We start from the raw sequence: 14,010 nt of genomic DNA on the forward strand, positions 1-14,010 counted from the left end.
GTTATAGAGCTTCTTGGGTTCTAGTCCTGAACCACATAACGTAATTGAGCATTTTTGAGCCACGGATTCCCTTGGGAATTTCCTATGGGTTTTTATAATGATGGTTTTAGATGAAGTAAAATAAAGTCTGAGGTTAAAATCACTTGAGACTTTCACGTGTGTTCATGCAGTCAAACTGCGCCTCAAACGGGATTTTGTTGCCTATCCGGTTATTAGTTTGTCTGTGTAATCCAAAAGTGTGGCTACAGACTTACAGTTTGTCATCCGTTGACATTATTGATAGTAATAATAATGTTGTTGTGTTTAGTTTATAGACTGTGTATCATGCTACTTGTATCACTATATACAGCAAGAGAAATCTCAGTTGAGGAAAGAGCTGTGGAGGATTGAGGACGTGCTCGCAGGCCTGAGTTCCAGCAAAGCCAACTACAAAGTCACCATTGACTCAGTGCGGAATCCAGGTGAGAGCGGGCCCCTGCCTGCCACCACCCCCATGCACTGGAACACGGGCCGAGGTACTGAGGTCAAACATCACCACCATCTCCACCACTCTACGTCCAGGTCTTACTAATAGATAATCATGCATGTGTGTTTTCTGTATGTCATATCAAAATGTGGGATGGGTGCGTGACCCAGAGTGGAAACTCGTGCCTTCAGCGTCATTGTCCGCAGTGCCTTCTCTCTCTGCAAGCCCTTCCATGGGAGAGCTGAAAGCCGGCCAGCACAGCCCCCACCTCAGCCCGGTGCAGTCTACCCAACAAGGACTTCACAAGCCAAAATGGGTGATTCAATGAAAATGATCTACTGTAATTCGTTGTGATGGTGGTGTGACATATTTGGAATGTTTAAGAGCATTTTTTTGGGGGGGGTGTACTATCCCATTAAGCTAAAAGCTTTAACCAAATAATAATTTACCTTAAGCCCTAGCATCTTTGTATATACAGATGGACTTTTTATTTTTACAGCCCGAAGAAGATGCTCCACCTAGACCCCCCCTCCCTCACCTCTACAGTCCTGATGAACACCCTCCAGCTGTGCCACCTCTCCCCAAAGAGACCTCTGTCATCCGACACACTTCAGTACGCGGCCTGAAACGCCAGTCCGACGAGCGGAAACGCGACCGTGAGATTGGGCAATACACCAATGGAGATTATAAGGTTTGTGCCACTTGAAGGCGCCCAGTCAGAGTCTGTTTTGCCTGTTATGTGCTGTGACACTATTTCATGTGGGACACTAGGTCGAGCTACGGCCGTTCCTCAGTGAACCTGAGCTGCTAGGAGTTGGTGGACAAATGGGAGGCTTGAGCCGTGATAGTGGCTACCAAACCCTGCCAAACATAGGTACACATACAGACCCAGACCAATATATGACAACTACAGTCAGACATTTAGTTATATTTAATATACTTTTGATTAACTGATATAAGCGGTTTATCAAGTTTTTCATATTGATGACAAAAGCATTCAGCAAGCAAGTTACTCAGAGGTAGGCACTTAAGCCTGTTGAGATCTGAGAGAATTTTTCTAATTCGGTGCAATGTTTGCTAGGTTTGGCTGGCTCATCTTCAAGACTAAACCAGTCAACAAACATTTCGTCGTTTGTCACTCTCAGAAGAGGAGTCATCACCACAAGCTTGAAGGTAGGATGCACTGAAAGTGTTGCTCTGTAGTGAGGCAGAGGAAAATGAAGGCGGCGTCATCGCAGGTTGATTAGATGCAGCACCCGGTGCAAACCGCTGAGCCTGAGAAATAAAAAACTGTGAACTGTGAACTGTGAACACCCTCAGTGTCTCTCCCACCCTGATGGATTCATGCAAAAATATTCACAGAACACAGTTCAAAAGGTGTTTGCTCAGCCTTTCTTTCTTTCTTTCTTTCTTTCTTCATTTTCTTTCTTCCTTCCTTCCTTTCTTTCTTTCTTTCTTTCCTTCCTTCTTTCCTTTCTTTCTTTTGTTCTTTCTTTCTTTCCTTTCTTTCTTTATTTCTTTCTTTCCTTCTTTCTTTCTTTCTTTCTTTCTTTCTTTCTTTCTTCCCTTTCTTTCTTTTCTTTCTTTCTTTCTTTCTTTCTTTCTTTCTTTCTTTCTTTCTTTCTTTCTTTCTTTCTTCATTTTCTTCCTTCCTTCCTTCCTTCCTTCCTTCCTTCCTTCCTTCCTTTCTTTCTTTCTTTCTTTCCTTCCTTCTTTCCTTTCTTTCCTTCCTTCTTTCCTTTCTTTCTTTCTTTCTTCATTTTCTTTCTTCCTTCCTTTCTTTCTTTCTTTCTTTCTTTCTTTCTTTCTTTCTTTCTTCCTTCCTTCCTTCCTTCCTTCCTTCCTTCCTTCCTTTCTTTCTTTCTTTCTTTCTTTCTTTCATTCATTCTTTCCTTTCCTTCCTTCCTTCCTTCCTTCCTTTCTTTCTTTCTTTTTCTTCTTATTCCTAAAAAAAACTTGATCTTAGGAAAGAAATGAAGAAGAATCCAAATTCTCGAAACAAAAGCTGTCTTAAATATCATCTTAAAATTAAGACAGCCTCACAGTTCATAATTTTGATGTTTAGCTCCCTTACTTTATCTTTCATTATTAAAAACGGAGTAACATTTACATGCATTCTAGGACAAAGTGACTCGAAATAGAGAGGGTCACAAATATTATGATGTAGTAACACACAAAAAGTATTATAATAAATATAATTTTATAACACTTGCTAACATTTTTGCTAACATGCGATATATATATATGTGTGTATATATATATATATATATATATATATAAGAATGTGAGGTGCTTAATAAAGTTTATTGTATATGAACATATAGTTACCACACAAGCAGGCGAGTGTAATCATTGACAAAGCATGTCATTTATTCACATACTTAAAAAAAAAATTTGTACAATGCAATGTAAGTCGCTTTGGATCAAATGCATAAATGCAAATGTTAATGTTATTCTTACAAAATAAATGTTCTTAAGAAAGTATTTGAGAACTTAAGAAATGTTTGAGAATCACACTTAGGAACATTCTTACGAACTTCCTAGAATTTATCTTAAGAACAATCTTATATTTTGTCTTAGGAACAGTTTCATGGATCCAGCCCCAGGTTTTCTGGAGATCCTTGTAAAACAAAACAAAATAAAAACATTTCATGACATTAAAGACCAATACACAAGTTTTTACAGCAAAGTTTACTACTGTCAATCCTTTCTCTTTCAGTCTCTCTTCTCTTTTTCCTTCTCCCTACAAATCACATTTCGCACTGATATGCTTTCCTCACTCCCTTTCTCCTCGCTTCTCTGTGGTGATGTTTTATCATTATTAACACATCCACTGATGTCTCTTAGGAGAGACCAAAGAGTGCCTTGGAGCGTCTGTACTCCGGGGAGCCTGCGCAGCAGCGCGGTCGCATGAGTGCCGAGGAGCAGCTGGCAAGAATGAAGCGTCACCAAAAGGCTCTGGTACGGGAGCGTAAGAGAACGCTCAGCCACGGCGAGCGCCAGGCCTCCTCATCTCGCACCTCCTCCGTCTCCAGACCGGTTTCTGCTGACCTGGGATCAGTACGTTAGGTCACAATGACACATGCCATCCTCCAGAGAGGACTCACGCCTTGACATAAACATACACTCATCTATTTACACTGTTTGGAAAGAGAACTGTAAGGTTTTGGCGTTATCGTGCTCAGCATTTTAGTGAATAGTGTCTGCAGGTAAGTGGGTATGTGGGAAGAGTTGTGGAAGAAGGGAGCGATTCTGTCTCTAGGATAAGAAAAGACAAAAGTGATGCTATATGCCAATGAAAGATGAAGATAAATGTGTTTAGAAGACTGATAGTGAAAGTTGCATTCACATGTGTAATAACATTCTTATTTAGTTGAAACGGATGCCTAATGGTATTTAATTATGGAAAATGGATGTCAAGGGAGTATCTCCATCTTCTCTTCATTAAGAGTCTGTATGCCCAAGGCAACGCTAACATCAGAATGCTCCGTTAACCTCTTACACATTAACCCAATGCTCCAGATTTGAGTTAAAGGTGGGTTAGTGGTCTCATAAGAATAACTGAATCACAAGCTCTCAAGCCTTTTAGCTGTCCATCACTCATCCGTAATGATTTTTGTGTAGCTGCCATTCCCAGACGCTGTTGTGCTTACCTCACTTATTTATTTTGTTGCTTTTTTCACTAATTTCACTCACTTTCTAACCACCAAAGTCATTAAAAACCTGCAAAATCTAATTACTTTCATTTTAGGCACGCAATGCACTTTTGTACACAGAATGGGGAGGTGATTTTATGTCTTTGGTGTCATTGTTTTGGTTTCTTTTTTAAATAATCAATTTCATTGACATATTAAAAAATGTGACTCAAATTCACCTTACATTCATCGTTTATTAAGCCCTTTAATGGTGTTATCATTTTACATTATGTTCTACCAGAATGTATTAACATGTACAGTATGCATTATGAATGGGCGGATAGAAGCATGTTTTGAATGAAGTAAATAAGTGAGCGCTGTGGCAAATATATGTGTATGTGCCTGCCTCTCGCCATCCTTGTAGTACTTACTGAGCATGTTTTTTTAATCACTTGTACAGTGATAACAGTATAACAGCAAATATAGTGTAAAAGGAAAATCCGTTTTACAGCCTCGCTTTCCTTTATCTTTTTTATGTAGATTGTCTTGCACACAAGAAAATAAACACTTTGCTAGTAAAAAAAGTAATACAGGATCATTTGTCTTTTTCTGTGTACTGTGAACGTGCAACTAAGAATTTATTTCCAGACACACTGGTTTATTTTGTGGAGTAAGCACAATGAAGCCTGGGAACGAAGCATGTATATGATCTTGCAGATGGAGCTTTTTATTGCATGATTCTTGGAGTGATGTACATTACGGTTTGAGAGCTTGAAGACACTTTATTAGAACAATTACTCCACTTTACTGTACATTACACAGAAGTCTGGGATCATACGGTATGTTGTTCTTATTTAGGGCTGCGCTCATTTTGCTTTTTATTTCACACAGAGATCATTTGAGCCACGTCACAAAATCTCATTTAACAGGATATGTATTGGTGCACACATTAAATGTATTGGTTCATGGGGATTTTGAAAAAAATCTGTGACACTTTTAAAATGTTGAATTTGAATCCATAGATATAAAATATTTCATAGTTACATGCTCATATGCATGTTTTACCTAGAGATCTTTTACATTTTTTAAGGAAAAGGATCAAATTTAGCCCCATCTAGTGGTGAGGTTGCGAAATACAACCAACGGCTCACTCCATTCCTCCCTTTCCAAGCACTCTGGCTGACACAGAACTAAGATGTCGTCACGTTTTCACTTCTTTGCCGAAGGAGATAACATATTTACGAAACGCGTTCTGTAGAGCAGTTTGTCCGTTTAGGGCTACTGTAGAAACAACATGGCGAATTCCATGTAAGGGGACCCGTGGTGTATGTAGATAGAAATAGCTCATTCTAAAGTAATAAAAACATAACTCTTCATTATGTAAGGACTTTATACACCTCTGAAGACAAAGTTATGTATATTATATTGCATTTCTGTCAATAGATCCTCCAAAAAATCACACATTGGGCGTTTTAAAAAATATTAAAATTGAGTTAAATATATATTCAAGTCATTTTTTGTCATTGACCCCAAAACAAACTTCTGTCATTCTTAGTGATCTGAACATTCAACATTATTCTACTGTTTCAGACACATGAGTTCTAAGATGGGTGTGTGTGTGAGGTGTAGATTAGCTCTGTGTGTCTGTGTGTCCTCAGTGGAGGAGAGAGCAGGACTTTGATTTGCAGCTGCTGGAGCGAGCGGTGCAGGGTGAGGAGAGACCGGCCGAGCACAAAGAGAGACAGCGCTCTCACTCAGATGAATGGCTCACCATGAGCAGCACACCCATGAGAGAGCTGGACCTGGAGCCTTTGGACTACCAGCTGGACCTCAGTAAAGAGGTACAGTAATCGTTCTGTTGTCACTCCCTCTGCATCTCATACAGAAGATGTTCAGTGTCTAACAAACCGTAATTTTGGATAAAGTTGATAAAGTGTTTGAAAGGTTATGATATCCTTTCTTCAAACATTTGTAAATGAATGTGATAATGAACATTTAAGGGTTTATTAAGATGATTGAAACTGAGTTAAAAAGACAAATGAGTGTCACCCCCTCTAAGATAAATAAACTGATCTTGACTTTAAAATAGGGCTGTCAAACAATTAATCGCGACTAATCGCATCTAGAATAAAAGTTTATGTTTACATGATATATGTCTTTGTACTGTGCATATTCATTTTGTATTTATTAAAACACACATAGACATACACGTATACATTTTTAGGAAATATTTACATGTATTTATTTATGCTTATTAGTTTTTATATTTTTCTTTAAAATCCATCTTTAAATTGATATTTAGGAATAACTTCATATATTTCATAATTAAATCAGATTAAAACTACAAAACAAAGCTCAGAACAATATTACAAATAAGAGATCATGAATTATTGGACTACAAGGCCCGTATTTATCAAGCTTCTAAGAATTACTCACAAGAACACTGCTAAGAATTGACTTAAGAGTGAAAATTTCATTTAAAAGTTAGCTATAAAGCATCTCACTCGTAATTTAAGTGAAGTGCAGGACTAAATCTTAAATGTCAGGCTTAGAGATGATTTACGACACTTTTCTGTGCCGCAAACGGGATTTTGCATAACAACATTGGCATGGACCAATCACTCAATACATTTCCTTGTTTAAGAATATTTTCCAATACATTCACATTAAATGGTGAAATTCCTAAAGGAGTTTATATTCAACACACATTTTACAATAAAGACTTTTCAAGAGAATCCACTATGATATGGACATTGGAAATAAAAGATAAACACGTTTCCACGTTTTCCACCAACAAGATACTCCATAGCAATACAGCGTAACAAGAACGCGCAACAGTACTGATGATTCATAGAGCATAACTCGAATGCGCGCATCATTAATGACATAATGTACGGACAATGTGCGTGCCTTTTATCTTGCGCACAAAGAAGTTTGTTAAATGTATAAATTAGATTATGAAAAATTAGGTGTAGATGTTGTTTCATTAATAAACGCCTTTTGCAAATGAATACTTTAAAAAAGTGCCACCCGCAATCTCGCCTATGCAGGGGAGTACCGAATTTATGCGTATATAATGTGGAAATATACGGTTCCACAAGCCCCTAGTGGCAACTCCTAAGCAGTGTGTGATTCTTAGCTTTAAGAAATTTGATAACTTGCCTTTATACTGAAGTTTGGAAGTAGGAGTTAATTTCATGAATTCTCAGCACTTAAGACTAAAATGGCACTTTGAGAAGCTTGATAAATACAGGCCCAGATGTTCTATTGACTACTTGAAGATCGTGACCCAACCCTTGTTAAGACAATAGATGGATGTTACTCATTGTTTGCTTTCATCACCTGTATAGCTGTCCAGACCACAGAAGGTGACTATCCCTGAGCGCTATGTGGACCAGGAGCCAGAAGAGCCTCTGAGCCCACAGGAGATGGAGGCCCGTCACCGAAAAGTGGAGCGTATCAAGAGCATACTGGCTAAGTCCAGGTACTGAGAGCACCCTACAGCGCTAATGTCTCCTGTCCTCCCAGTTCTGGACATGGAAAATTTAACTCCTCAGAGTTTGCTCTTTCATAGCTTAGGACATTTGATGGATTTATGAGTTCTATTTAAACATTGTCTCAGATGTTTCTTTTAAAATTGCTTGAATTTTATTGCAGTTTTGATTTCTGGGTCTTTTTCTCTTGGGGTTAATATCTGAAAGAACATCCAAGTTTTTTTTTTGACATTTGCTCCTTGTTTTATGTCATTTGTCTTGAAGAAACAACTAGGACATTAACAGTAAGAGAGTTCTTCTGATTTGTATTCCCAAATCTTCACTTTAATGTCTGTTTGTTTGTATGTTTGTTTAAGTGTCCAGACTATGCCTCCTACAGCAGCAGTAGATAAGCCAGTGTTGTTAGATGTAGGCTCGGCTCTACAGGAGAAGGAGAGAATCATCACCATGTCATATGCTTTAGCATCAGAAGCGTCGCTCAAGAGCAAACAAGTGGCAGGTAAACTTACAGTGTTTAATACAGGGCTGGTCCAGAGGGCTATTGTACTGCAGAGTTTAGCTTCATTCCTAATCAAACACACTTGAACAAGCTCATAAAAGTCATTATTACACGGCTCGTTGGAATGCTTGATTCTGATTGGCGAGTCGCGACATTTGCAGGTTCGTTATTTCCCAGATAGCAACCTCTCAAAACTAATAACACACGGTAACCCGGATGCAGCAAATCATTTTGACATTTTTTTTTTGACAAATTAAATATAAATATGTCTTTTAATAACGTATATGACATTATATTTACAAATGATTGAACTGTTTGATTGAACAAATTGCCTGTTCGTGACATTTCAACGCCATTTCTTACCTTAAAACTGAAAGTAAACGGCTTTTCTTCTCGGAAGGTCTGCATTCGGTAAAAATGAGCTAACAAAATATTTCAAATTCACATTTCATGTCCAGTTTTTTCCTCATGTGCCACTTCGCGTCAGGTCCTGATCACACTGCCAGGGCTTATTTCTGGGATAACAACCGGATGCCTTTACATTATCCCTTACTTAAAGAAAGACAGGTGTGTTTGGTTAGATTTGGTTAGAACTAAACTGACTGGAGATCACTAACGCTGATGTAGAGTAGTACCATACATCTACATATACTTGTTCTTATAATCTCTTCATGTTTTGTTCAAATTAACCCTTAAGAAACCACAGGTGTCACAAACACTGGTGATGATCTGGAAAGGTCCTTTAAAAGATTTATCCTTGACTGTTTGAGTTTTGGGCTGCCAAGACAACACTTCCAAAATTGTGGTGATACAGTATAAAAGTACAAAACATCTATAGACTTACAGTAGCAGGAGCAATATTAATTTATGGGCACTGTATTTACTGCATATAAACTGCAGCCAGGGCTGGGTCTGGGGGACAAGGGGGGACATTGACCCCCCAAACTTTTTCTTGGGCCCTCAAAAAAAATAATCCAACAGACAATTAAAATAATTAAAAAGTAAATACTTATTATGAAATACTAAATACTTATTTGTATTATCTATTAAACAACTTTGTCAATTTAACCGCAGAAAAATATAAAAATTATGCATGCAATGAATTGATTTGAATACTTTTGTTTTTAATCAAAACCGTGTTTACAAATGAACACGTGCAGGAAATAGTAAATTTTCAGCTGTCGGCTCCTGTGATGATCTACAAATGAATTGCAAAGTCAAATCCTGTTACATTCAAATGTTGTTTTCTTACCTAACCAAGGCACAAATCACATTCATTGGCAAGTGCAAGGCTATGGATGTCAACAATGGCGGATAAGAACCCAATTGCAGGCAGCAGTGAAGGGGTTAACAAAACAAGACTTTATTTCACAAAACAAAACCCACGATGGGGGAAAACTGATAACAGGAAAACAGGATAAACGGGACGAAGACTAACTTGCACTGAACTGAACTAAAACAACACTTGACATAAACTAAACTCAAACACTTACTACGACTTGAAACAGCACGACAGGAACAGGCAATACCGGAACACACTGGACGAGCAACAAGACAACTGAATATAGCACACGCATACAGATACAATGACCGAACACAGGATAAAGAAACATGAGGGTATATATAGGTAAGACAAACAAGGGATAATGACACGGGGCAGGTGTGGGTAATTAAACACTCAGGGGAAGATGACAAGGAAACGAGAGGAATGGGGCCAATTACAAGACACTGGAGAGAACGTATATTATTGTCAAACGGACAACAATATGTTTCTCTCCACACATAACCTAAGGACTCTGCCCCGATCCCACCACACGACTAGAATTTCATAAACAAGACGGTGGGACCGTGACAATGGAACTGACATCACAAGTAATGCAAGTCAAGAGAGGAACATTTAAGAGAAGTCCATAGCAAACATACAACATACAGTACACTTAACATCTAAAAAGACTACTTTTGAGATTCCCTAAAATGTTAAAGATTGAGAAATATATCAGAAACAAGCACTTACAATGTTCATCCGACAATACCACTTCCGAAACATAACACTGACAGCTACAAGAGAACTGTGAAGGTGGTAAAAAAAGGTCCACCCTGATTCCAAGCATCCACGGCGGAGGCGTGATGCGAAAGAAGAAAGAGCAAAGCCAAGCCAAGCCTATCAACCACAACGTTAATAACTGAACATTATTCCTTATTAGCGCAGATCTGACGAGTAAAGATGCTTGCTAATTGGGAGACATGTCGGATCTTTCAGGCTGGGAGGAATCTCTTGATGAGGCCATTTTTCAGCCGATCAATGACCCAGTTGAATATGCGCCGGGGCTTGTTCACTCTGCATCCCGTGGCAGCACTTTGAACATGTGTCTGAAGCGGCATAAAAGCGCCCCATCTTTCATCTTTACTTCTTACAGGGGCCTCAGTCATTCTGCCAGGTCTAACCTTCAGACGGGGAGCAGTGTGCCTCTCTTAGTCACACAGATTTACAGTCAATCCGCCCTGACGTGATGCTTCTTAATGTGTGAGGCAGCAGCGCGTAGTCAACAATAATCACAATTTTCCATCGGAGAATGTGTCAGAATATATTATGTGAAGGATTTTATTTGGATCATGGTTGTGATCACTCCACTGCATTGCTTTGTGTGTTTATTTGAGGGGAGAAATCAAGTATTGTAGTCAGCTGGGGTTCGGGGTTTAGCATCGAGTTAGCATTAGCAATTTTGACAGGTGTGTTGCGCTCATGCACGGCCTTCTGACGCTGCTTTCTCGACAAGTTTGTTAACTGTGTCACTAGTTGTCTGTCTCACTAACACCCCTCTGTTCCCGTTTTCGCTCCACTTCAGTCTCACCGCAGGTTAATAGTCCCACCTCACTCCCTCAGCCTCCACCTCCTCCACCTCTTCCTCCACCCGCTCCCGGTGCCGTCTCCACGGCTCAGTCCGCCCCCCCTCCCGTGAGCAATGGAATTCACTACACCTTTGTCTAATCAGAGCAAAACAAAGTAAGGACTAACCGGCAAGCGTTTAGCACACTAATGTGCTTTTGCTAATTGTTCCCTGTGTGTGTTTTGGCACCTTCTCCGCCTGCATGCTGCATTGTGCCTCATCAGAGCTCCAGCTTTAGTTGTAACTTCTTGAAGAGGGTAACCCCCCCTCTTGTCAACTGTTTCCACATCTGGAGATAGAGATGTGTGTGAATTGTGTGCAAATTGGCTTTGTGTACGCTGAGAAGTCAATGAAGACGTAAGCAAATTCTGCCTTTTGTGAATTGTGTGTGTACAGTAATTAACAAAGACTCGGGGCATCATTGAGGCAGCACTTGCATAGATGTTGTCAAACATCTCTTGCTTTGCCATCTGTAAGCTACGAACCGATTTAATTAAGAACAAAAAGTTTCGCAAAAAAAGCAGCCTTTTGTCTGTTGTCATTTCCAGATGTGTGAGCTTCTTTGTGACTGTGTTTCAGCACTGTTTATGAAAAGTGTCTGTGTTTTTTTCACCTCCCCTTGCTTTGTGTGTTATTTATGCCAGCATCACATCTTCTCATTTAACACACGCCTGTCCAGATTTCTGTCATCGCATACCTGCACAATTCTTTTTTTAAAAAGCAAAAACATTGTGTCGTATATGTTGGAGTGTATTTAATTCAACATCTTCTTTCTGTAACATGCTGCACAGAGAGATGGAAAGTGGAGAGTGTTTACCTGTCTACTATTTAGTAAGGTAACACTTGGGTTGAAAAATATCCGCGCAGTTCAGTTTAAGAGATACGTACCTGCATAATATGTTTTACCCGGATTATTAATAATATTATAAATAATAACTTCATAGCAATTTTAGTTCATACTGCAGTTGTGAATAAATGTGTTACTTTGATGTGCAATATGGCAAGTTGAAAAGTGAAAACATCTGTTCACACAAGCACACTGTAACTTTTGTCAAAACAATTATTTTTTTAATTTGACTTAAATACCTAATACATGCTTCACTTTTATCTCTTCCAGCCAAAGCTGTGTCTGGATATTGAGGTGCTGTCACATTCTGAAAACTCCACTAGCGTTGGGCGAACCTATCAGATTATTTACATTTAGAGATGAAGTTAACGCACTTTTTGGACTGACATCGGAGTTCACCTCTGAAATGCTTTTTTAGAGCTATTATAAAGTACTTATTTGATATGGACATTTTGCTGTGGAAACTGCTGTGCACACACTGTACACAATCTAACCATGATAACCCAGATATAGAAGAGCCATTTTGTATACATTATTGCACTTTTAATATGCATCATACGTAGAGAACATTTAAAGGGATAGTCCACCCAAAAATGAAAATTCAGTCATGAATTACTCTCCCCCAACCTGTATTTATTTGTTCTGCTGAACACAAAGAAAGACATTTGGAAAAACGTTAGCAACTGACATTTCTGGAACATCACTAGCCGGGTTTCCATCCAAAGTTCCGAATTTAGTTTATGCGCAAAATTGGAATATTGCATAAAACATTTGCGAATAAGCACCGTTTCCTAGTCAACCGTCACTTCCTAATAAACTGCCACTAAATATCAGTTAGAAAAGTAAGTGAAGGAACTGAATATAATAATTTTTATACCTGTATATCATAACACTTGCGCAAGCAGACGATTATGAAACACAATAAATGCGCTGCTTTTGTGGATGTCTGCTGTTTGGGAAACACAGTCGTGGCAGTTCTAAGAGACAATTACAGAATACTTTGACAACTTTGCTCAGGTATTTAAGAATGACCATAACAACATTTCTGATGCTGTGTAACAAGATCAGTACTCTGGTTAGTCAGGTCACGCCGTCTCATAGTGCAGTTACATGACTTTTTGGAGGAATTCAACAGAACCAAAAAATTATTCAATATTTTTCCTATGGCGATCTATTATGTCCCAGAAATGTCAGTTGCTAACATTTTTCCAAATATCTCTCTTTGTGTTGAACAATCAGGTTTGGAACAATCTGAGGGTGAGTAAATGATGACAGAATTTTCATTTTTGGGTGGAGTATCCCTTTAAAGGTCATATTTGACTTCCGAAGGTAAGGCAGATGTTTGAAACGAGTTGAGCTGAAGAACAAAAGTAATGACAAAGTAAAAGTATTATACATGTGCTGTATTATGAACGGGAAAGGTACAAAATGTCGAATCCATTGTCGGTTGTATTTTGTCAGTTCAGATGATATTCTTACCAAATCACTTGAAATCTTATTTTTTTGTATCTACCTGTAGCACTGCCAGTTTCCAGTTAGCTTGCCAAATGCATTTTATTTTTGTTGACAAAGTTAGGGAGAAAATAACATGAAATAATATTTTCAGATTTTTGGGGAAAGGGGTTGGGGAGATGATATGCCACATACTGTACTTTTTTAAAGAAACTGTAAATATTAAAGATATTAACAACCTGTTTGTCTGTATTCTGTTTGCGTTGGAAAGAAAGTTTTTACAGAAAAACTAGCTGTGCAATGTTTAAGAGACAAAAGTTTGGATGTTTTACATTTGCATCACATTTAAAGCGGTCATCAACTAAGTCTCATGAAGGTATATTTAAAATGACAAATTTTATGAATATCTTTGATATCACCTTGTGTTTGATACCATTGGAGTAAGTGTTTTTACATATTCAGTTAATCGCAATAAAGAGAATAAAAGATAAGGATGGAAAGAACCTTAATTTCTAAATTCCTTTGCCATAAATGTGCTCTCAACGTGGCGCCAAGGATTCCCTTTGAAATATGCATTAAGTGTTTTGACCTCTTTATGTTGTATAAAGAAATTCTCTTCATCAGACCAAAACTTTCGAAACAAAAAGCAATATTTCGAATTCCTCGTATCTTCCACAGTGGGGACTGATCACATTATAGGCTTTTGACACTTTTGGAACACCTTTAAAA

At 38.4% G+C, this 14,010-nt stretch overlaps 1 protein-coding gene across 1 annotated transcript in view; it reads left to right on the forward strand.

Moving 5' to 3' along the window:
• plekha7b (pleckstrin homology domain containing, family A member 7b) overlaps positions 1-13,521 on the forward strand; it is a 115,389-nt gene extending 101,868 nt beyond the window's left edge. Inside the window, 11 exon segments of the mRNA XM_057319276.1 lie at positions 350-515; positions 637-782; positions 966-1,157; positions 1,238-1,340; positions 1,548-1,639; positions 3,314-3,526; positions 5,760-5,942; positions 7,452-7,585; positions 7,952-8,094; positions 10,941-11,098; positions 12,100-13,521. Of these exon segments, the coding sequence (XP_057175259.1) occupies positions 350-515; positions 637-782; positions 966-1,157; positions 1,238-1,340; positions 1,548-1,639; positions 3,314-3,526; positions 5,760-5,942; positions 7,452-7,585; positions 7,952-8,094; positions 10,941-11,083 (1,515 nt within the window). The 3' untranslated portion in view covers positions 11,084-11,098; positions 12,100-13,521.
• Positions 13,522-14,010: the final 489 nt, after the last annotated feature.

The sequence above is a fragment of the Triplophysa rosa genome, linkage group LG1 (assembly GCF_024868665.1).
Source record: "Triplophysa rosa linkage group LG1, Trosa_1v2, whole genome shotgun sequence".
Classification (NCBI taxonomy): domain Eukaryota; kingdom Metazoa; phylum Chordata; class Actinopteri; order Cypriniformes; family Nemacheilidae; genus Triplophysa; species Triplophysa rosa.